This window comes from Canis lupus, chromosome 38 (assembly GCF_011100685.1).
Source record: "Canis lupus familiaris isolate Mischka breed German Shepherd chromosome 38, alternate assembly UU_Cfam_GSD_1.0, whole genome shotgun sequence".
Taxonomy (NCBI): Eukaryota; Metazoa; Chordata; class Mammalia; order Carnivora; family Canidae; genus Canis; species Canis lupus.
Window position 1 is genome coordinate 21,569,562 of NC_049259.1, and position 25,723 is coordinate 21,595,284.

Consider the following 25,723-nt stretch of genomic DNA (forward strand, 5'->3'; position numbering starts at 1 on the left):
AAATACCAACTAATCATTAAGAGACAGAACTAAGAGTAGTAAGTCATCATTATGCAGTGCTGAAAACCCTTCAATAAGTCAAAAGAGAAGATAAATATAAACCCTGACAAAAAAAAATAGTCTACAGACTCTTATCTGGGAATTGCCAAAAATATTTCAATCAGGAGACATGAAAGAGTCTTGGAAAATACCATTGTCTGACTGGGCTGCGGGAGGGCCTTGAACAATGTGAGAAGAGGGTTTGAAAGAAGGAGTTCCAGAGGAAAGTATGCATACGTCACTTTTTATCAAACAACTTCAGACATTTTAAAACCTTTTCACTTAAAGTCTAACAGAATAATTTGCCACCAAATAATGGATGTGCAATCTCAGCACATTCTTTTATTGGAGGCAATATAACAGATTTTAAAAAGCAAAAACAAAGCAACAAAACAGTATGTTTTGGCTTTGTTTTCTTAAATCAGATATGATAAAGTACTAAGTTCCAACACTTACATCTGAGCCCACACTTCGCATGGTACTTTGTAGGACAGGTTTAGTCACAGAGAGCTTTCCATTCACGGGGCTGTTTGCCACAGGGGCCGGGACCACATTCACCACATGATTAGGTAGTTGTGTGGCACCCCCAGCAACAGCAACGACAGGGGCAGGAGAGGGCAGAACTCCAGGTGCCTGAAGCTGCACCATGGCGGGCTGAGAGAGCACTACGGTGGGACCTGCAATGGAGACAAAAGGAAAGGAATCAGAGTGTGCGTAACCATTATGGCAAAGGACAGTGTTTAACATTTAGGTTTCCTGTGCACATGAGAGGAGGAAGACACGGAGAGGGGATTTAAAACCACCAGTTAAAATATCATCAATAGCAGCACACACGCACAGTGACCTTTGTTGCTTGTTTTTAATGAAACCAACCTAAATGTGTTCCCTATGAAATTATCATTAACAATGTATTACAATTTTTTTCTTAACTATATCCATATCAAACTTCCTAAGTCATACGTAGATTTCTCTATTAGCCACTGAAATGTATTTGCGCTAAAAAGTATTTTTCATATTATAAATAATAAACCTTTTATAACTGAACACTGAGAGACATGTATTTTAAATTAATAGGATTTATGGGCAGCCCGGGTGGCTCAGCGTTTTAGCCCCGCCTTCAGTCCAGGGCATGATCTTGGAGACCCAGGATCGAGTCCCACATCAGGCTCCCTGCATGGAGCCTGCTTCTCCCTCTGCCTGTGTCTCTGTCTCTCTCTGTGTTTCTCATGAGTAAATAAATAAAATATTAAATAAATAAATAAATAAATAAATAAATAAATAAATAAATAAGATTTGGAAATACAGCACCAAAAATATATTATAAATGGAGATTCAGTAACTCAATACTTGGAAGGACAGAGGCTACAAATATCAAAATGTTAAAATTTGCAACAATATTTACCATAGCCAAGATAAGGATACAACCCAAGTATCCATCAGTTGAGGAATGGATAAAGAACATGTGGTGTATATATATGCAATGGAATATTATTCAGCCATAAAAAAGAATATCTTGCCATTTGTTAAAAAAAAAAAAAGGATGCGTCTAGAAAGTATAGCACTAAGTGAAATCAGAGAGAGACAAATACCATATGATTTCACTCATGTGGAATTTAAAAAACAAAACAAACGAAAAAAGAGGAGATAAGCAACAACAAAAATAGACTCTAGGGGCACTTGGATGGCTTAGTCCATTAAGCTTGGATTCCTGATTTCAGCTTGGGTCATGATCTTAGGGTCATGAGATTGAGCCCTGTGTCAGGCTCCACACTGAGTGTAGGGCCCGCTTGGGATTCTCTCTCCCTCTCCCTCTGCTGCTTCCCGCCCCCTCACTGCCCGAATTTCCCCATGCTATGCCCCTAAAGAAACAAAAACAAAACCCCAAACTTTTAAATAAAGAAAATTGGTGGTTGCCAGCAGAGAGGTGGGAGGGGAAAGGGTGAAATAAAGGGGATGAAGACTACACTTACTGTGATGAGCACTGAGTCATGTATAGAATTGTTCAATTACATTGTGCACCTGAAACTAGTAACACTGAATGTTAATTATACTCTAATTAAAAATGTACATACTTTTATAAAGTTGTTCACAATACCCTTGTTAAAAAAAATGCTAAAACCATTTGAGATGAATTCACAGTGAACAAGCACAGGAAACATAAATCTGTAATCTACACTAGTCTGTAGATAATACCAACTCCCCCTACACACACAAAATGGTCTCCAAACCTTTTCTTAATCTTCATATTTAACATTAATTTTTTAATTATGCTAATATGAGGAGAATTAGTATCATTAACCTAAAGAAGACTCTCATAACTTATAATTGGTCTGTCAGAAATCTCACTTGCCTGCTGAATGCTTCCTTTCAGATCTGGGCAATTTTATAAGGTGCTGAAAGCCTCCCCTAATATCCACAGCTGCTTGAGCCTATCTAGCAAAATAAAGGTACTACAGCAACCAGCAACTAAAATTACATAAATATTTATAATTCTTCAAGGAAAAAAAAAGCATTATACTTCCAGTGTAACATGACCCACGTAAAACAGAGCTCAGTACTTCAAAGGATCAAGAAAAAACTAAAAATCTAAATAATACTTCAGAATACAAGAACACCTGTTTTAGCTTAAAAAAAAAAAAAAAATTTAGGGGCAGCCCGGGTGGCTCAGCGGTTTGGCACCACCTTCAGCCTCGGGTGTGATCCTGGAGACTAGGGATCGAGTCACACATCGGGCTCCCTGCATGGAGCCTGCTTCTCCTCTGCCTGTATCTCTGCCTCTGTGTGTGTGTGTGTGTGTGTGTGTATGTCTCACGAATAAATAAAAATAAAATCTTAAAAATAAATAAAAATAAAAATGAAATAAATTTGTAGTTTATTAATCTGAACTGTAGCCACAAAAATTAGAAAAACAGGAATACAAAGATCTATAAAACAAAGTATTCAGTCTACAGAAAATACTTGCCAGATATATAGATTTGCAGATGCCTTGCAAAATGTCTAAAGCTACTACTCCCACCTCCTATACCCTAGAGTCCACAGTCTATAGGGTGGGAACCACTGACTTAAACCAATACTTTGAGAAGAGCATTAATGGAAGCAGTTTCCACATCTCAGTTTAAAAGCTGCAATAAGGGATCCCTGGGTGGCGCAGCGGTTTGGCGCCTGCCTTTGGCCCAGGGCGCGATCCTGGAGACCCGGGATCGAATCCCATGTCGGGTTCCTGGTGCATGGAGCCTGCTTCTCCCTCTGCCTATATCTCTGCCTCTCTCTCTCTGTGACTATCATAAATAAATAAAAATTAAAAAAAAAAAAATCCCCAAACGAAACATGTTGTTCAATGAACTTTGGGATTATTTCAAAGAGTAAAGGAGGTGGTAAATGTAGAGAATTAAGTCATTTCAAAGAAAGGATCATAATTCTAGCTGCAGTTAACACATGCAAATGGCTTTGTAGTAGTTCTTAAAACTAAGTTAGAAAAAATAGCCCAAGTCTATACTATCCGTTGCCTGGTTATCACCACCTCCTTGCTGAGAAAACTGCCTCATGGAGTAGGGGTGGAGCCACAGTGAGGCATGGTCTGCGTCCCCAGTGCAGCTCCCAGTCCTACCAGGCCACTCCTCTCTTGTTTCTCATAATCAACGTCCCAGGGGGCCCAACTATCCTTAAATTACTTAGCATCTAAATCAAGGCTCCTCTAAATATTCTAGACATGCTTGGGTTCAAGACAGAATGGGGGAGAAACTTCTATTGCAACGTGTTCAAGAAAACAAAACCCTCATGGTGACTTGCTAAACACTGATCTGCGATGGGCTCATGGGTTCACAGAATGCAATGCAAAGGACTGTTTTGGGCCTTAAATAATTAGCAACTGAACATGGTGACTACTGTCTCTAGTGTGAAAACAGTAATAAAGAAAAACCATTTCAGGACACTCAAAATCCCCTTAGACATTACATACAAATCTCCCTTAACAGAACTACCAGAACATGGCTAGATTCAACACTAAATATGTGACTATGTATGACTCATAGTCATACATATGACTCACAAGACACAGACTGTGATAGGCATTCTTTCTTTTCAATTTTCTTCAAAGATATCAAACTATGTATCAAACATTTATTGAATGCTTACTTGGTCTAAAATAATACAACTATGTGACTTGGGGTAAATGATTTCTCTGTGTCTCAACTTTCTCATCTATAAAATAAAGACAGTAACAATACATATCCTGGGACACCTGGGTGGCTCAGTGGTTGAGAGTCTGCCTTTGGCTCAGGTCACGATCCCAGGGTCCTGAGATCAAGTCCTGCAACAGGCTCCCTACCGGGAGCCTGCTTCTCCCTCTGCCTTTGTTTCTGCCTTTCTGTGTGTCTCTCATGAATAAATAAATCTTTAAAAATAAAAATAATAATACATATCCTCACAGAGCTGATGTAAGGATTAAATAAGATAATGCACCTAAAAAAAAAAAAAAGATAATGCACTTAAACATAACAGTGTCTGCCACACTGTCTGCCACAGGAACTTCAATGTTAGCTATTACTTATTATTATTAATTTCCATTTCTATATAATAACAGTTTTCATAAGGCCACTACTGTATTATTAACTTATTAGTTCTCATAGTCACTGTTATTTATTTATATAAATATGTTAACTCGGGATCCCTGGGTGGCGCAGCGGTTTGGCGCCTGCCTTTGGCCCAGGGCACGATCCTGGAGACCCGGGATCGAATCCCACGTCAGGCTCCCGGTGCATGGAGCCTGCTTCTCCCTCTGCCTGTGTCTCTGCCTCTCTCTCCCTCTCTCTCTGTATGACTATCATAAATAAATTAAAAATAAATAAATAAATAAATAAATAAATAAATAAATAAATAAATATATAAATAAATAAATAGATATGTTAACTCCCCAATAAGAATTCTGGAGATCAAGAAGCACATCTCCACATTCTTTTAGAGGCATACAGCATTGTGACTAATTACACAGACTCTGAGCCAGACCACCTGTTATGCCTCTACCTCTCAGAAGCAGAATGACCTGGGGCAAGTTATGTCACCTCTATCCTCCATTTCAATGATGTGCACTATCATCTACCCAAAAAGCCCATCAGGTAGGATATGTTCCTCTCTATCCTTCATCCCCCTTCCAAACCATCCAATCACCAAGTCTGCAATTCTGCACTTTTTAACATCTGCACTCTCTATCCGGGCTCTCCATTTTCACTGACATACCAAGTTATCATCATCTCTCACCTGCACTCCTCCTAACACTCTTAATGGACATATAGGACTTAGTTACAGAAGTTGTTTCAGGCAGAGAGAATAGTCTGAGCCAAGAAACTAGGAAAAACGAGAGAATTCAAGGGACAGTGGCCAGATTGGTTGGACTAGAAGAGGAAGTTGGGTTTATAAAAAGGAGTGATTATAACGTAAAGTTAGAAAACTAAACTGGAGCCAAACCACGGTGGGCTTTACTTCCAAGTTAAGGGATCCTGTAAGAATTCCTTCTTCTTTAATGGTAATATTTACTACTGATACTTACATTGATTAACTGTAAAATGTCTCTCCTGTATTTCTCCTCAACCTCTTTATTTCAAATAAATGAAAGACATACACTTAAATCTATATGTTATAATAATACCAACTCTCTAGACTATACTATAAAAACACACAAGTGCCTTATATTAGCAAACATAAGTACTATCTTCAGATAATGGGCAGGCATTGATGTTCTGAATAATGTATAATTCAGGTTCCTGAACCTGATAAACTGCTCAGAAAAGAATGGTTTGTCTTCTTTCACTTGAGCATGATCTGCTAAGAGCAAATTCTTTTTTTTTTCCTAAGAGCAAATTCTTAGAGGAGTGGCCCTTGCTTTACAGACTAGCTATATTAATGTCCAGATTTTGCTTTATTATACTTGTGCTTTAAGAGCTTATGGGAACCATAATGAGGTTCTTCACAAGTTTAAATTCTTAGCCTTTGGGAAAACACAGACCCTTTTGAGATCCTGATGAAAGTTTTGGAGACTATCCCTAGGAAAATCCACATATACAATAAATCTTATATTTTATTTCGGGTTCATGAACATTTAACATCCATCCATTCACAGACCACGAGAACACTCATTCTATAGGACTGCTATTTTTCACACGAAAAAGGCAGCAATTCTGACCCTGTACTAAAACGGCAGGTATTTCAGGTTTGTCTGAGGCAGTTTTGGTAGACTTGATGGATTTTCATGGACTTGTCCAGTCTCCCACCTAGTTCTTCTCTTTATCAATGTCATATTGTCCATGACCTTGGAGTAAAACAAAACAAATAGAGTAACTAGTAAATTTATGACCTTGCTCTCATTAAAACTTGACCTTCTTGCTCCAAAGAAATGAATCTAGAGCTGGAAACATAGCCATGACAGCAAAGGTCACATTGGTGTTTGCTTACAACCATAGCCACTGAGACCCAGTCCTAAATCCAGGAAAGGAGTATCGAACAGGTTTTCCTTTACTCCTGTATACACTTATCAGTATGAGAGTGACAGCTAATCAGCCTAAGACATCTCCAAGTGCAAATTCCTGTATATGCACACTACCAAATCTTCAACCATGAACTTCTTTCAATGCTACAATTGGTGAAGAATCAAGTATGTGGGGCCATCTGGTGGATAAATTATAGAAACATACATTCTTAACTACATGAAGACAAAGAGTTCAGATCTCTTCACAATGCTCCCACTCAACATCAAGCTTACGAAAGCACACTGTCTCTGCAGAAGGGCCTGATCCTATTGTCAAAGTTCACCTATTAGACCTGTGATATTATTTATGTACTGACTTCTCCTTAAAAACAAGAGATCAGGGCAGCCCCGGTGGTGCAGCGGTTTAGCGCCGCCTGCAGCCCAGGGTGTGATGGTGGAGACCCGGGATCGAGTCCCACGTCGGGCTCCCTGCATGGAGCCTGCTTCTCCCTCTGCCTGTGTCTCTGCCTCTCTCTCTCTCTGAGTAGATAAATAAATAAATCTTTAAAAAAAAAAAAAAAAAAGATCATGGACACAAAAATCTCAAGATAAAATGATACCAAGAAAGTTTCCTGGATTTTCTTCTTCATTACAAGTAGTTATATAAAACAAGCCTGATAGGTGTTTTCATAATTAAAACTGGAAGAAAAAAAAGATGTATCAGATATAATTAATCTAGGTAAGCTATCTCTTCTGTTAGGATAGGAACCACATATTAGTCATCTCTGCGACATCCTCAAAACCAAGGACAATTCCTGGCACACTGCATGTGCTCAGATATTATAACCTGAGCTAAAACAAACGACATGACGAAAATCTTAGTGTCCATCAATTAAACATATGCAGTTTCGAATTCCTCTCAGGTACCTTTAGTGGGTGCAGGATGTATGCTGATAATTGGCTGCTGCTTTGCCAATGGCATAAGCGTGGGTAGTGTCTGAATAATGATGGTTTTTGCTGGAACGCCCGAGTTTGTGTGAGTCTTGGGTGCTGCTGGAAGTAATAAAGGCTTGGGCTGAATTGAAGGTTTTGAATTCATCTGAATTTTTTTCTTTGGAGTCAGTCCATTTTCTGGAAAAAATCCAAACAAAACACAAATCAATCTAAAAGCAATTAAGCAATTCTTAGAAATTAGATTCTATTATACACTTTTTTCTATACATAATCTTGACCTCTGAGTAACTGTCCTCACCTGGAGTTTAAGCATAGCTTCTCTACACCTAAATGGACTAAAGGAAAGTCCTTAATATGAGGTCTACTCCCTTTTTTGAGGTACAATTGATATATAACATTATATTAATTTCACGTGTACAATAGATTTGATATTTTTATCACAAAAGGATTTTACCACAAGAAGTCTAGTTAACACCTGTTATCCCACACATTTACAAATTTCTTTCTTGTGATGAGAACATAAGATCCATTCCCTGGGGATCCCTGGGTGGCGCAGCGGTTTGGCGCCTGCCTTTGGCCCAGGGCGCGATCCTGGAGACCCGGGATCGAATCCCACATCGGGCTCCCGGTGCATGGAGCCTGCTTCTCCCTCTGCCTGAGTCTCTGCCTCTCTCTCTCTCTCTCTCTCTCTGTGACTATCATAAATAAATAAAAATTAAAAAAAAAAAAAAACAATCTTTAAAAAAAAAAAAGATCCATTCCCTTAGCAACTTTCGAATATGCAACACAGTATTATTAACTATAGTCACCATGCTATACATTACATTCCCATGACATTGATTTTAGAAGTTGAATGAGATCTTCCTTTTTAACCACACTGATGGTCACAATGATGGTTTCTGGTGTAATGACCACACTTCCCTTTGGGAAGGGGATATATGAACTGGTAAAAGAGAATAGCTAAAATCACTAAAGATTGAGAGGTAATAAATGTCACACCCAAATGGACTTCACAATCAGTATCTTTAACTGAATCTTTTGAATTCTGTCCCAAAGATGATGAAGCCTACATCTATGTTAAAGCATTTTTCCCCTATAAAGACAACCAAAGAAGATGATTTCCTGCCTCTCCTCTCCACATTAACTAACCATAGCAAAGAAAACAGGTCCACAATTTTAAAAACAAAAAGCCAGCTTAATAAATATGCACTTAATCCAATCTTTTCTTTTAAAAAAATGGAACTGAAGCTCAGTCCAAATTAGAAAGAACAGAAGTTAGAAGATGGAGTCATACCAGTTTTGCTAGGACCAATGATGGGCTTATCTTCTTTCAGTGGCTCTGCTAAGGAGGGACTATGAGAGCTTTCACCATATAAGGAAAGGGGAGACATCTGGGAAGAAGACGACAAATCCAACTCTTCCTGTAGCAAAATAAAATAATCATTAAAAAAGAAAGTGGCTTAGAGACAAGATCCATAAACAGAAAAGCATGCTAAGACAACTTCAAGACAAAGGTATGATATTATTAGAAACTGTATGTACTGAGTACTAAGGTACCACAGATAAATTAACATTATCCATCAATACTAAAGGAAAAAACTCAAATTACAGAGGATGCCTATGTCATCCTCTCATATTAAAGATGGGAATTACTGATCTGCTCCTACATTTCCTCCCACACACTTGATATTTACTTGGTTTCTAGCCATACATTTAGTATGTTATAGAACTATGATTAAAATGCCAATATCCAAAAAAAAAATCTAAATAATAAATAAATAAATAAATAAAGCCAATATCCAGGATGCCCGGGTGGCTCAGCAGTTTAGCGCCTACCTTCGGCCCAGGGCCTGATCCTGGAGTCCCGGGATAGAGTCCCACATCAGGCTCCTGCAGGGAGCCTGTCCCTCTCTCTGCCTATGTCTCTGCCTCTCTATGTGTCTCTCATGAATAAATAAATAAAATCTTTAAAAATAAATAAAAAATAAAATAAGATGCCAATATCCTTTCCCCCAATCTCTTATTCAGTAGTCTTATAAGAAACTCAAGACAAATAATTCTTACTATTTTTATTTTTTTATTTATTAATGTTGCCTTTGTCTCAAATGTTTTGAAAGAAAGACAAACACTAAAAGAAACAGGGCTATTTTATTTAATAGGTGAGTTGTTAATATAGAGATGTATGAAGATAAGATTTTCCAAGTCTTTTAACATTCAGTGGATCTCATTTTGTTGGCATAAAGAAGCTTAACACAAGATAAAAGTAGCATTTCTATTCTGAGAGGAAGAGATGTCAAAATGCCATAATAATGCAATAAGCATACATAAATACGTCATGCCATCTTCAAAATAAGCTATGAGATTACTAAAAGAATAATTAAGAGAATACTTGTTTACTCTAAGCATGATGTAGGCCCCCTAAAAAAAATCCAGAAGCCATAAAGGAAGAAATGTGAACAACAGTTAAAATACTTTATAATGAAAAACAGACCATAAACAAAGTTAAAAAGTATATACTGGGGGAAATATTTGTCAAAAATGGACAGGGACTGGAACAGCCATTTCAATGAAAAGAAATGCAAATGTCAACCAAAGTCAAATTTATTTTTTTTAAAGATTTTATTTAAAAAAAAAAAGATTTTATTTATTTGAGAGAGAAAGAGAGAGAGAAAGCATGAGCTGGGGGGAGGGGTAGAGGGAGAGCATGAAGCAGACCCCCCATTGAACAGGGAGCCTGACAGGAGCAGGGTCAATCCCAGGACCCTGAGATCATGAGCTGAGCTGAAGACAGATGCTGACTGAGCCACCCAGGAGCCCCAAGACATAAGATATTCTTTAAGAGAATGATTATAAAGGCGATACAACTGGGGAAATTGGTTCACCTAGAGAAATTTAAAACTAGATTCTAACTAACACCACATATTAAAGTAGATTCTAAAGGTATTAAGAAATCTAAATGTGAAAGGTAAACCATATAGTTAATAGAAAAAAATATAGGAGAATATCTTTTTGGCCTACAAGCAGAAAAAGACTTCTTAAAAAAGAAACTTCAAGGGATGCCTGGATGGCTCAGCAGCTGAGCGTCTGCCTTTGGCTCAGGGCGTGATCCCGGAGTCCCAGGATTGAGTCCCACGTCGGGCTTCCTGCATGGAGCCTGCTTCTCCCTCTGCCTGTGTCTCTGCCTTTCTCTCTGTGTCTCCCATGAATAAATAAATAAAATATCTTTAAAAATAAAAAAAAGAGAAACTTCAAAAATAAACCGAAAAAGGCAAAGTGAAAAAAAAATGAATCTGAATACTCAATATTAGAAACTTCTACTCAATAAAGACTGCAAAGATAATAGATAATAGAAATTTAAAAGATATATGTAACATCTAAACCCAACAAAGTTACTACCTCAAACATAGAGGGAATTCTTGCAAATTAGAAAAAAAAAAAAACAATTCTAGGCACCTGAGTGACTCAGTCAGTTAAGCATCTGTCTTCAGCTCAGGTCATGACCCTAGAGTCCCAGGATGGAGCCCCACATGCCTCTCTCCCTTTACTCCTCCCCCACCTCCTTTGTGCTGGCTCGCTCTCTCACTCACTCTCTCTCAAATAAATAAAATCTTTAAAAAAAAAAGAAAAGAAAAAGAAAAAAACAACTCAATAGAAAAATGCAAAAGACAGAAATAAACAATTTATAGAAGAAAAAATATCCAAATCCAAAAGGCTAATAAGCATGTAAATAAATGGTCATGGACGCCTGTGTGGCTCAGCAGTTGAGCATCTGGCCTTCAGCTCAGGGTGTGATACTGGAGTCCTGGGATCGAGTCCCACATCCAGCTCCCTGAAAGGAGCCCACTTCTCCCTCTGCCTGTGTCTCTGCCTCTCTCTCTCTCTCTCTCTCATGAATAAATAATTAAAATCTTTTTTAAAAAGAAATGTTCAAAACAGTGAGTAACCAAAGAAATACAAATTAAAACAAAACAAACAAAAAATTACACCATCTGGCAAAAATTAGAAAGCCAGGCAACACTGAGCATCAGCAGCAAAGAGAAGCTACAAGGATCCTCAAGTACTTCTCTGGGATTGCAGACTACCACAGGTATCTAGAAAGCAAGATGGCAATACTTGTCAAATTAAGTGTCTACACTCTACCACTCAGCACTTCCACTGCTGGGCGTACATCCCGAAAAGAATTCTCACACAGGCCTATAAAAGGACATTTTTGATAACGCTCACTGATGTACGTAAACTACAGTGAACACATACACCAAGTGTTGGACAGTTAGATTCAACAAATTGACGTACAGAGAACAATATGAATTGATCTTAAAAATTCATGTGATGAGGGGCACCTTGGTAGCTCAGTGGTTGAGCATCTGCCTTCAGGCTCAGGGCATGATCCTGGGGTCCTGGGATCAAGTCCCTTCAGAGAGCTTGTTTCTCCTCCCTCTGCCTGTGTCTCTGCCTCTCTGTGTCTCTCGTGAATAAATAAAATCTTAAAAAAAATATATTGTGATGATTTTTAAAAGGAATACAGGGGTGCCTGGGTTACTCGGTGGGTTAAACATCTACTTTGGTTCAGGTCATGATTCCAAGTTTCCAGGATCAAGCCTCATATCGGGTTCCCCGCTCATCAGGGAGTCAGCTTCTCCTTCTCCCTCTCCCTCTGCCACTCCCCACTCCACTTGTGCCCTCTCTCTCTCTCCCCACCAAATAAATAAATAAAATCTTTAAAAACTAAATAAATACATAAAAGAAATACAAAGAGATCTAATATAACATCATTTATATAAACTTAAAATACGTACACAAAATTGAAATCAGTGAAAACAAGATGAACTTTTAGTACTGGAACCATTCTTTTGATAGTCATTTGGGAAAACATAAAAATTAGATTTGTATCTCATATATACCAGGATAATTTCAAGTGGATCAGATATTTAAATGAAATATAAAATCTTATGGGGTGCCTACGTGGTTCAATCAGTTGAGCTTCCAATTCCTGATTTTGGCTCAGGTCATGATCTCCAGGTAGTGGTATCGGGCCCTACGTTGGGCTTCAAGCTCAGCAGGGAATCTGCTTAAGATTCTTTCCCTCCCCCTCTCCCTCAGCTCCATCCCTCCCCCCTCATGTGTGCTTTCTAATAAATACATCTTTAAAAATAAATAAATAAAAATAAAAACTTACTAAAATTATGTGTTAATAGTCACTCAGGAAATATTTCTTACTCATGAATGGATCTAGAGGGTATTATGCTAAGTGAAATAGGTTGAACTGAGAAAGACAAATACCATATGATTTCACCTATATGTGGAATATAAAAAACAAATAAACAAGCAAACAAAATACTTCTTGCTGAATAAATTGACCTTAAAGCTACTAGATGGGGCAGATCAAGACTAACATCCACGCAGAGAGGTAGGCTGGTAGAGTGTCAGAGCCCAAACTAAGGCAGGTGGAGAGAGTGTTCACGTGGTGATGGGGGGGAACAACCAGCACGGGGAGTCAGAGCAGGGTGATAAGGGCATCAAAATTGGGTCAGCCTGGGATCCCTGGGTGGCGCAGCGGTTTGGTGCCTGCCTTTGGCCCAGGGCGCGATCCTGAAGACCCGGGATCGAATCCCACATCGGGCTCCCGGTGCATGGAGTCTGCTTCTCCCTCTGCCTATGTCTCTGCCTCTCTCTCTCTGTGTGACTATCATAAATAATAAATTAAAAAAAAAATTGGGTCAGCCTAATCTAGGGTGTCACAGCCCAATGAAGAGATGTTAAAAGAACACAGGAGTCAGTATGAAGGGAGTCACACTGGCCAAATCCAAGACAACACAGAATCTGAATAATTACAGAAATGGATTACACCCTGTTGAATAAAAGAAGAAACCATGAGTCCATACTGATTTAAAGAAGTAAATGGATAAACTTAAGCTCTGATGAGAAACCGGACTTTTTTAACATAATTTTAAAGTACTTCCTCACAGAATACTTATTTATGGCAAAGAGAGAAAGAACAACTTCACAGAGGAAAAGCCTGGCAGACATTACCTTAACAAAGTGAACAAAGTGAAGCTTATCAGTAATGACAAATTGAAATTGTGTGCCACTTCATCAAAAGTAAATGAGATAGACACAGCATCATCTTGGTGAGATTCCTGCCATGGGTACAAAACCTGAATCTAAGCCCTAGGAAACATCAGACACCCAACTGAGGGACATTCTACATAATAACTAGTCTTTAGTCTCCACAAGTGACAAGGTCATGGAAGTTGAGGAAGAATGAACCATTTTACCTGAAGAAAATGAAAGAGACAAGCCAACCATATACGATGCTTGATTTTACACGAGATGCTGTTGCCAGTCTAAGGGACATCTCTGGGACAACTGGCACAATCTAAGAGGGAGCTGAAGGCTGGCTGGATGAAAGTAATGTATCAACATTTATTTTCTGATGTTAATGGTTGTCTTGTGGCTACAGAAGGCATAGCCTTGCTTGTAGAAAGTAGACAGTAAAGTATTTGGGGGTGATAAGGCCTGGAGAAAATAAACGAGACATAAAGCTTCAAGAAAAATGACAAATTGAAGAAAAAGTACTTGTTAACTTATTTCACAAACTAAGGACTAACAATCCTAATATGTAATAAAACTTAGAAATTTGAAAAGAAAAAGATCAACACGATCCAATATAAAAGTGGACCAAAATTGAACTGATAGATCAATAAAAAAGAAATATAAATGGGCCTTAAACATATGAAATATTTGAGAAGATGTTCAACCACACCTAGAATAAAAGAAATAGAGAACAAAAGCATGCTGCATATGAATGATGGGAAAACTGGCCCTCTTCCACACTGCTAATCAGACCACACAACTATACAACTCTACAGGGGGAAATCTGGTTACGATCCACAACATTACAAATGTAGTCATCATCATCTCAACAACCTCACTTCTGGGAATATATCCCGAAGATATCCTGGCAAAAATATGAAGTGACTTATATAAAATGTTATTCACTACAGTATTATTTGAGCCTGGAAAGGACTGAAAACACCACAAAGGTTCATCAATAAGGAAATCACTAAAGAAAGTAAGAAATATCCACACAATGCAACACCAAGCAGCCATATAAAGAATGAGAAATATCCTGTATCCTAAAACTAGACTTACCTCCAAGATATACCACCAAATTAAACTAGCAAGATGCATAACAAAAGTATAGAGTATGCTACCTTTTGTGTAAGGATGGGTGGAAAGGAAAGAAAAGAAATCAAGCTTCTGTAAATATATGCTGTTATATACTTTTTGACTTTCAAATAAATTAAATTTTTTTCCAAGATTTTATTTGACAGAGAGTGAGAGAGAGCATACAAGAAGGGGGAGCTGCAGGCAGAGGGAGAGGGAGAAGAAACCCCCCCCCCAACCCCCAGGAGCAGGGAGCCCAAGTGGGGGCTCAATCCCACGACCCTGAGATCATGACCTGAACTGAAGGCAGACACTTAACAGTTTGAGCCACCCAGATGCCCCAAATAAGTTAAATTTTTAAAAATTAAATGATTTGGAGAAATTGTGGGGCCACAGAGAACTTCCAGTGGTAGCAATCAGAGAAAAGTTTCACAGAGAAAGTTCTTTTTGAACTGGGACTAAAAGAGGATGAATAGGAGTTTTTCAAAGGAAGGAAAAAAACAGGGCTATTCCAGGCAGGAGAGCATGTACAAAAACTTACAAGTTTAAGAGCTGAGATATGAGTGCTCTTATTCACTGCCAGGCTCTGAACAGTGTCTGGCATAGGTGCTAAATGAGTTGAAGAGCACGGGAGCTCTTGGGTAGGAACTGTTGTAGGGTTAGAAGTAAGGGGAATGTGAAGACAGGAAGGAAGAGTGAGAAACAAGACCAGAAAAGTAAGCAGGAGGCAGGTCATAAAGGGCCTAGTATTCCCGGAGTCTGAATTTCATCCTTGTAAGGGTTGGGAAGTCATTAAAAGGTTTAAGCAAAACCCAACACAATGAAATTTGTAATTCTGAAAGATTTCTCTTTGAAGATTCCTCTGCTAAGAAAAGTTGGGGGAGTCAGGAGACAGAGAGGTGAGTTAAAATCCTATTGACTTAATCCTGGTGAGATGATGATGTCCTGGCAGGGTTGGAGAAAATGAATCACAGAGACAGTAACTGGATTGAAATGTCCAGATTTCATAGTTGACTAGATGCTGAGTCTGCCAGAATGAGGATACCTCAATTTACAGCAGATATAATGTACTGAAATATTAATTTGAATTTTTCTTTGTAAATTTCCCCTTCCTCCATTCAAAAAAGTACCTAAATACTTTGGTATTTCCTTTTCCCACACTCAGAGCTTTTGTCTGGAGAACAAAAGCATTTTTAAGACATTACCAGATTTTTATAAAAACCTTAGCCCCATTCAAAGGTGGTACTAGGGGCCACCTGGGTGGCTCAGATGGTTAAGTGTTTACCTTCAGCTCAGGTCATGATCTCCAGGTCCTGGGATAGAGCCCTGAGTCAGCTCCCGGCTCAGTGAGGAGTCTGCTTCACACTCTCCCCTCTGCCTCTCTTCCTGCTCATGCATGTGTTCTCTCTCTCTCTCTCTCTCTCTCAAATGAATACATAAAATCTCCTTAAAAAAAGAAAAGAGGGCAGCCTGGGTGGCTCAGCGGGTTAGCGCCGCCTACAGCCCAAGGCGTGATCCTGGAGACCCAGGATCAAGTCCTGCGTCGGGCTTCTTGCACGGAGCCTGCTTCTCCCTCTGCCTGTCTCTGCCTCTCTGTCTCTCATGAATAAATAAACAAAATCTTTTAAAAAAGAAAAAAAAAGAAAAAGAAACAAAGGTAGTACCAGGCATTCCTGCATTAAGGAATCCATTTTAGGTTCTAGGACCAAGGAGTTACGAATCAGACCATTTTAGAGTCTTCGCGGTCCTCAAAGAACATATATTCTGACAGGCAGGAGAGAGGGTAGCAGGGAGAAAAGGCAGTAAGCTAATGAACAAAAAAATACTGGATAGTGGTAAAGTGTGAAGAAACCAATGAAACAATGAAACCATGAAGGCAGGAACACAGGGGAAAAGGGCAAAGGCAGAGAGGAAGAGCTTGTTGGCTCTCCCGAGGCCCCTCCTCGAAACTTGGGTTCCCAGGATTAAATGAGATCAGAAGGCTCACAGCCATGCTTCATAAATGACGACTGCCCCCTCCAGATGCGTATGTCCCAGACGGCATTAGAACCAAACCGTCAGGAGGACTGGCTACTTACAGGAACGTGCTGAGTTGAGGAGCAAGAGTCCACCGACTGAGGAGAGGACACTGAACCACTTGAGGAGGCTGGAGACAGTGGCTGAGCTTCTGCTTTCACATCTTTAACTGAAAAACATGGAGTAAGAATTTTCCCACTGAACAATATAAACTCAGAACCAAATGAGTAAGGAAGATAAAATCTACTCTTAAAATTCTATCATATCGGAAGCTAAGGTCACCAAAGTATATCATCAAATGAAAATTCAAGATGCAAAAAACAGTGTATCCAGTATACTACCATTTATGTAATAAATTATATATGTGTACATGTACACATCTACTCCCATCTGCACTAATTCTCTGGAAGGAGAAACACAGCAAATTGGTAACTGTGGTTGTGTCTGGGGAGACCACGCTAGCTGAGGAACAACAGCAGAAGGAGACAGTTTTCTACCCTATTGACTTTTTGTACCTTTTAATTTTTTATTTTTTTTTTATTTTTTTATTTTTTTTTTAATGATAGTCACACAGAGAGAGGCAGAGACACAGGCAGAGGGAGAAGCAGGCTCCATGCAGGGAGCCCGACGTGGAATTCGATCCCGGGTCTCCAGGATCGCGCCCTGGGCCAAAGGCAGGCGCCCAGCCGCTGCGCCACCCAGGGATCCCGACTTTTTGTACCTTTTGAGTATTACACCATATGCAAAAAAATTATAGATTCCTCCCAAAAAAACTTTCAAAAACGTAAGAATTCAGAAACAATTATTTTGGAGAACATTTTTGACGATGCAATTAAAACTCACAAAAATGTCCGTATCTTTCGATAAAATGTATTTGTAAAAACTTATTGAGCAACGGCAGCCCACGCAACGTTCTCCAAACTTAGCTGCAAAATATCTACCATCCCTCACAATCTATAATGTGATTTTGCCCTTCATCAAGAAGTAGCATCTACCTCCCGTCTGTTTGAATCAAGGTGGGCTTCTGACTCCTTCAAACAACAGAGTATGAAGTAATGCTACATGAAGTCCAAGGCTGGGTTACATGAAGCAATGCAGCTGCTACTGTGTGTGCTAGAACACCCACACCTGAACCTCTGAAGTCTGACTACCCTGAGACCACCAAACTGAAAGGAAGCCAAGCCACACAGAAAGGCCATGTGCAGGTGCTCTAGCCCACAGTCCTAGCCATCAAGCCATTCAGGCCAGGCAAGAGATGTGTGAAGAAATCTTTTTTTTTTTTTTCTTTTTGAGGAGCATGAGGTGAGTCTTAAGGTTATGCTAGCCCCCACCTTTCAAGCTACTCCAGCCTCCAATCTTCCCAGTGGAGGTCTGGACATCACAGAGCAGGGACAAGCCATTCTTGGTGTACCCTGTCCAAATTCCTGACTCACAGATTCTGGGAGCATAATACAATATTGTTTAAGACACTAAGTTTTAGAGTAGTTACATAACAACAATAACCAGAACCTTGGCCTTGGGGAGCCCATAGTCTGTGAGAGAAGACGGACATTGAGCAAGACACATAAATACATAAAATGGGGGACTCGGACATGCAGGGGCCAGGAGGACTGCATTTTGGGTGGGAAGATGTGCTGCTGACTTACCCACTATCACTCAGCTCTTCAGTCTACTTCCTATATATAATCTGTGATGCACAGTATTAAGACATGTCCCAGCTGGCTCCCTTTTAAGGCCTATCAATGGGGGATACTGGAAAGATGCTAAAGCGAAGAAAGGAGAGAGAGGGGTTTCTTCCTCCTCCCATCAGCTTCATCCCACAAGTGACAGTTTGCTCCAGGTCCCAGCTTCTCTTAGTACATCCAAATTTCATCCTACTTCATCAGGGCCCCTTAAAGACACTAGCATCAGCCAGGTGGTGTATATACATACTCTGCAGAAGTATGTATATCAAATGCAAGGGACCCCCCCCAATACCAACTTCCTAAGTTCTGATAACCCCAAGCCTTTCTCTGATTCCCTAAGTACTGTTTGGTTCTCAGACAGGTTAACCTCTTATAAAGATATTATACAGAATTCAAAATCGGGATTTCTGATATGAATTCTTTATTATGTGTCTGAAATATACTTATGAAATTCTTTATAACCACTTGGGCAAGACACTTACGTGTGCACTGCCACCACAGAAGCAGAGTATCTAGTCTCTAGAATTCTTTAACCCATCAAAGTAGGGCAGCCCCAGTGGCACAGCGGTTTAGCGCCGCCTGCAGCCCAGGGCATGATCCTGGAGTCGCAGGATTGAGTCCCACGTCAGGCTCTCTGCATGGAGCCTGCATCTCCCTCTGCCTGTGCCTCTGCCTCTCTCTCTCTCTCTATGCATCTCTATGAATAAATAAATAAAGTCTTAAAAAAAATATTAAAAAAAAAACATCAAAGTAGCCCAATAACCCACCTACTGTTGACTATTACCAAATTACAAAATAAAATGGATCTGGTTAAAATTTTTTTTTCTTTTGGTTAAAATTTTTACCAATGAAATACATCATTACCTGTACAGAACTGGTTGTTGATGTCCCAAATGCCTGTTTCCCAAGGCATCAAATCCAAGTCAAAATCAAGATTATCAAAATTGTTTTCCTGTAGGTTTTAAATCAGCAAAAAGATATTAGAAAAGTAAAATATACAGATCTAGAAATCAAACTATCAGACACAATTTGTCATAAATAATATAATTGCTATTACCCAACCTAAAAATTTTTTCTAAGGGATGCCTGGGTGGTTCAGCGGTTGAGCATCTGCCTTCGGCTCAGGTCGTGATCCCGGGGTCCTGGGATCAAATCCTACATCAGGCTCCCCGCATGGAGCCTGCTTCTCCCTCTGCTTATGTCTCTGCTTCTCTCTCTGTGTCTCTCATGAATAAATAAATAAAATCTTTAAAAAAAGATATTTATCTGTCTGGAAACTTAACATTAAGGCCTATTTTATGTAAGGTGAAACATATTTGTGCTTCTATATTCTGGCTCTTCCATGACTTCTCATGGCAAACTCATGTGTAGAAGAAAATAACACAATTTTAAAGCTAACAGGAGGGCAGTCCAGGTGGCTCAGCAGTTTAGCACCGCCTGCAGCCCAGGGCGTGATCCTGGGGACCCAAGATCGAGTCCCACATCAGGCTCCCTGCATGGAGCCTGCTTCTCCCTCTGTCTGTGTCTCTGCCTCTCTCTCTCTCTCTCTCTCTCTCTCTGTGTCTCTCATTAATAAGTAATTAAATCTTAAAAAAAAAAAAAAAAAAGCTAACAGATCCATCAGAAACCATCTAATCCAATCCTTTAACTTTATACTAGAAAAACTAAGAAACAGAAAGACTGAACGCCTTGTATAAGGTAAGAATGTTAGTGACAAAATGAGGATCATATTTCCCTGAACCTTTCAAACTTACCATGGTGTTTCTTGGTGGCTTTAGCTGTAGAGGTTATAAATGAATAGTTTAGGCAACTGCCTAATATTTAAAGTCAATTTAATCAATAGCCTACATTCTCAAAATCTCATAAGGTAAACAAAAACTATTATAATTTCATGTACTGATCAAAAAAATATATCATATAGGTGCCTGGGTGATTCAGTATGTTAAGCGTCTGCCTTCAGCTCAGGTCATGATCCAGGGTCCTGGGATTGAAGCCTACATCAGGCTCCCTGCGAGGAGCCTGCATCTCCCTCTGCCTATGTCTCTGCCTCTGTCTCTATGTCTCTCATGAATAAATAAATAAAATATTAACATAAGTAAATAATCTTTAAAAAAAAAGGAGCTTAAAAATAAGTAACAAATATCCAACCTGATTGATGTACATATAAAAATCACTCTATTCATCTGAATTACTTTCCAAGTGAAACAGCACCTCATCCATTAAAGAGTAAGACAAAATAAAAGTTCTATAGGCCAATGTACTATGTACTAACACAAAAAAAGGAAAAAAAGATATTTTTGAGGATTCCAAGTGCTATAATAATGGCTTTTATACAGACTTGTAACCACTGAAAAGTAAAAAGTAAGGACATGTCTAAGTTTCAGAGCTTTCTACATTAAGGATACATAAGCTTTTAAAAAGGAATTAAGTTCTACTTGACTGGATCCATGATTCACCTACACTCTTATGTTGCCCTTATGCAGCAAAATATCTATAAAAGCCAAAAGGTAAGCAATTAAGTGGCCTTCCAAAGTCACTCAACCCTTGAGTCAAAGGTACACTCAGAATACAAGTCTTTGGGATCCCTGGGTGGCACAGCGGTTTGGCGCCTGCCTTTGGCCCAGGGTGCGATCCTGGAGACCCGGGATCGAATCCCACGTCGGGCTCCCGGTGCATGGAGCCTGCTTCTCCCTCTGCCTATGTCTCTGCCTCTCTCTCTCTCTCTCTCTCTCTCTGTGTGTGACCATCATAAATAAATAAAAAATAAAAATAATAAAAAATAATTAAAAAAAAGAATACAAGTCTTCTCCTACCAAGATAGATGCAATTTCTACAATCCAAAATTTACTGAGCAAAAAATAGCTGCTTTCATAATTAACACTAAAAATTATTTAAACTTATAAATCATTAGCCTAAACCCTGTTACCCTGAAATCATCTTGCAATAAATATCCCATTACTCAATAACTCTCCCCTAGTACATACTTACATAAGTTTCCTTTGCTGCATCCAATTGCAGGTCATCTGTATCTGTGAAATAGCCAAGTTCAGCAAACAGAGTAGAATCTTTGCACAAAAGGGTAGAGATTAAAAAAAAAAAAAAAAGGAATAGAGATTAGCTGTCAATTCAATGTTCCAATAAAAGAATAAGCACTGCATCTCTACGCCAGCTCTATTACGGGTTCTCATTAGCCATTACTATTATCGATAAACTCTAGCAGTGTAAATGATAACCAATTCAAAGCTGTTTCTAATTCACGTATTGTTTTCCACACAATTTTTAACCTGTGACCTAAATCCTTTTACCAGGGATTAACAAACAAGTTTTATGTTAGGTCACACTGGACTAAATGGTAGTGACTTTCTGGAACATTGCTTACAGTAATTCTGAGGCTACATCTGGGCTCAACATGAAAACGTACCCTGGTTAGAAAGGGGAACCCTCTTACACAGTTGGTAGGAATGCAAACTGGTGTAGCCACTCTGAAAACACTATGGAGGTTCCTCAAAAAGTTAAAAATAGAGATACCCTATGACCCAAAAATTGCACTACGTATTTATCCAAAGGATACAAACATAGTGATTCAAATGCACCCCAATGTTTATAGCAGCAATGTCTATGTCAAACTATGGAAAGAGCCAGATGTCTATGGACAGATGAATATATAAAGATGGGGGTAGCCAGGGTGGCTCAGCAGTTTAGAGCCTCCTTCAGTCGAGGGTGTGATCCTGGAGACCCAGGATCAAGTCCCATGTCAGGTTTCCTGAATGGGGCCTGCTTCTCCTTCTGCCTGTGTCTCTGCCTCTCTCTCTCTCTCTCTTCCTGCAGGGGGCCTGCTTCTCCCTCTGCCTGTGTCTCTGCCTCTCTCTCTCTCTCTCTCTCTCTCATGAATAAATAAATAAATAAAATCTTTAAAAAAAAATAAGGAAGATGTGGTGTGATATACATATATACAATGGAACATCATTCAGCCATCAAAAAGAATGAAATCTTGCCATTTACAACAATGTGGATGGAACTAGAGAGTATTATGCTGAGCGAAATAAGTCAGTCAGAGAAAAACAAATACCACATGATTTCACTTCTATGTGGAATTTAAGAAACAAAACAAATGAATTTAGGGTAAGGGAAGGAAAAGTTAAAATAAGATGAAAATTGAGAGGGAGGCAAACCATGAGACACTGAACTATAGAAAGCAAACTAAGGATTGCTGGAGGGAGAATTAGGTGATGAACATTAAGGAAAGTATGTGATATAATTAATGAGCACTGGGTATTATATATAACTGATGAATCACTAAGTTCTACCTCTGAAATTAATTTTTTAAAAAGGAAAGAAAGAAGAAAGAAAGAAAGAAAGAAAGAAAGAAAGAAAGAAAGAAAGAAAGAGAAAGAAAGAAAGAAAGAAAGAAAGAAAGAAAGAAAGAAAGAAAGAAAGAAAGAAAGAAAATGAATGAACCATGGTTGATCAGCAGTGATGACAGAAGAGGAATATGGCAGCCCATGGACCACATTTCACTATCCAAGCCTTAGTTAAGGGTACAACCAATTTTCTATCTAAACAATAAAAGACTCGCTTATCTAAGCCATTAAAGTTACTTCAACATATCTATTTCTAATTTCCTGATATTTAACCAAGTCAATTTAATCAATAGCCTACATTATAATGGATAAGATTCCATTATAAACCAAGAAATTTATGGACACAGAAAATATTCTTTAATAATCTAGGTTGAAACTTCCTGTAGAGAAAGGTCAAGATACTGACAAAGTCAAAGGTGGCTGATTACCATACAACCTGCGAAGTGTCCATTTTCTCTAACATTTCAGAATCTCAAGAACTTCAAAGAGTTTTCCAAATCTATGTTTGCTTTTGTACTCCCTTGTATCATGCCACTCAAACTGCTCTGGAGATTTCCTCACGTAACGTATACAGGAGCTACACCACCAGTCTATCATTAACTCGGCCAGCGACAGAATCGTTTTCACTAACCTACAGCAAAATAATACCTAGCAAAAAATTGTGTGTAGTAGTAACGAAAGGTTATTCATACAGCTCTCGCCAAAGGACAACCTAAAACTTGGTGGCAGAGCCGAAAACACTAAGTGGTCAGCGGTGGCTCTGTGCCTCACAGACAGGCTGCAACCCTTGAGAGAGTTCTCTCAACTGCTGCCTTGTTTCTCCTCTCCCATTCTTTCTGGAGCCTGTTTTCACCAAGTACCTCTCCCACACACACAATGGGTTATCAGTGTCACCAACGACCTTTACGACCTCTACGACCTAAATCCAATGGTAGATTCAAGGTCCTCATCTTCCTTGACTTATCAGCAGCACTGGACATTGCTGATCTTATTAACTGAAACACATGCTTCAGTTGGCTTCCAAATTACAGCACTCGCCTGGTTTACTTCCGCCTCACTGGTTGACCCTACCTTGCTGGTTCCTCCTATCTCCTGGCGCGAAATTGTCCCTGGGTCCAGCATAAACTTTTCTATCTGCTCTATTCCCTTTGTGATCTCAGCTGAGCTCATGGCTTAAAATAGCATCTAAATGCCAAGGATTCCCAAATACACATCTCCAGCCCGTACCTCAAGATGCACGTACATACTGAGTCTATCTCTTGGACACCTCGTCTTGGAGGTCTCCAACTTGGCACATCCCAAACTGAGCCCGCAGTCACCCCAACCAAACCCCCTACTGCTTTGTCCTCACCTTAGTCAATCACAATTCAATTCTCCCAGGAGCTCAAACCAAAACCCTGGCTGGAGTCACTGTTACTTCTCTTCTTAATTCTCCATATTCAAACAACCAGCAAATCCAACCAGTTCTGTCTTCAAACTATATATCCATAATCTGGCTTTTACCTTTCCTTCCCATTCTTCCTTCCCCTCTCATCTTTCCTTTTCTCCCAGACATTTTCCATCACTGAGATGTCAGCTTCTGAGGAAACAAGGCAATGAGGATGATGGGGCTCTCTGTGTCATCATCTGTGGCAATGTGCCTGGTATCCAAGGAAATGGGATGGTGTGAGAGGGGGGCTGTCCAGTGTTGGTGGCAGCATGCCCAGGCTGCCAAGGAAATAAGGCAGGAGGAAGAACAAAGTGGCAGACGCAAGAGACAGCCTGAGTGTTTAAGAGAATGATGACACTGAACAAATGCCTTAATCAATTGAGCAAATAATCAAATATATCTAAGATACTTGGAGCCAGGTTTCTTACTAAGTAAGGATTCACAAACATGGAACAGAAAGAGCCAAAAAGAACCCTAAGATGTTGGACTGGCATTGGAAGTATTAGTATGAGCCCATTTCAAAAAAAAAATATATGTATACAGAACAGTTAAAGGTGTTTGTATACATGTGTATATATGTACACACATACAGGTCTTCGTTCTGTGGGCTGAAAGGTCCTAGAACAGTGATATCCCAGTAGCAATGAAAATACTGTGTGCTCAGATCTTAGATACTAACTGCCATCTTTCACTAAATGAAAGTCCAGGGATCCCTGGGTGGCGCAGCGGTTTGGCGCCTGCCTTTGACCCAGGGCACGATCCTGGAGACCCGGGATCGAATCCCACATCAGGCTCCCGGTGCATGGAGCCTGCTTCTCCCTCTGCCTGTGTCTCCGCCTCTCTCTCTCTCTCTCTCTCTGTGTGACTATCATAAATAAATAAATTAAAAAAGAAAAAAAAAAAAGAAAGTCCACTAAAGAGCTCCTTGGAGAAATGGCTGATTTCGGAGCTGAAGCATGGAAAGCGCAAGAAAGCAAAATCTTGCTATGCCAGAAAATAAGGAAATTCTCAGAGAATGATTGGAATATGTCAAAAGAATAAAAGAACTAATATGAATGGATTCTCACTGGTCAAACTGGGGGAAATCTGAGCATTTGAAATAAAATGGGAGCACCAAATTTTAACCCACTGAATCAAATAGGAGTCCATAATGAAATAAATACATACACACACACACACAGAAAGCTCTTTCTTACAGTACGTCAATTTATTAATTATATTAATCTAAATATTAATTAATAATTATTAATCTAAAATTATTATTTTAGAATGACAGAGGTAATCACCATTTGACATTAGAGTGGTAGTTGACATAGGCAGGAACTGTCAATGGAGGCTAGGGCTGGCGCGTAGAGGTTTCACAAGGAACAGGATATTGGCATCATGTCAGATTATCTCCCCCACAAACAGTAAGCAAACACAAAAGGGGAAATAGTGACTTCACAGTGGTGAAATCTAGCAGATACCAACTAGCAGGTCAACATACTATGCCTTCAAATGTGATTCACTGAGAAGAGCACAGTATGATTCCTCTGGCATTCCTGCTATAGATGCATGGCCTGATTCTGGTCATGAGGAAACTGGACAGACCCAGGTTTAGGGTCATCTTAGA

At 39.4% G+C, this 25,723-nt stretch overlaps 1 protein-coding gene across 2 annotated transcripts in view; it reads right to left on the reverse strand.

Annotated features, from left to right (window-relative positions):
- ATF6 (activating transcription factor 6) overlaps positions 1–24,213 on the reverse strand; it is a 187,173-nt gene extending 162,960 nt beyond the window's left edge. The window contains exons 1-7 of one of the 2 annotated variants that reach the window (XM_038586263.1): positions 24,186–24,213; positions 21,310–21,386; positions 19,186–19,273; positions 16,699–16,805; positions 8,748–8,874; positions 7,427–7,630; positions 496–716 (exon numbers count right to left, since the gene is read on the reverse strand). In XM_038586263.1, coding sequence (XP_038442191.1) covers positions 496–716; positions 7,427–7,630; positions 8,748–8,874; positions 16,699–16,805; positions 19,186–19,273; positions 21,310–21,386; positions 24,186–24,198 — 837 coding nt within the window. In that variant the 5' untranslated portion in view covers positions 24,199–24,213. Of the gene's footprint in view, positions 1–495; positions 717–7,426; positions 7,631–8,747; positions 8,875–16,698; positions 16,806–19,185; positions 19,274–21,309; positions 21,387–24,033; positions 24,101–24,185 lie in introns of those variants that run through there. The other variant, XM_038586264.1, reaches the window with a different exon arrangement.
- Positions 24,214–25,723: the final 1,510 nt, after the last annotated feature.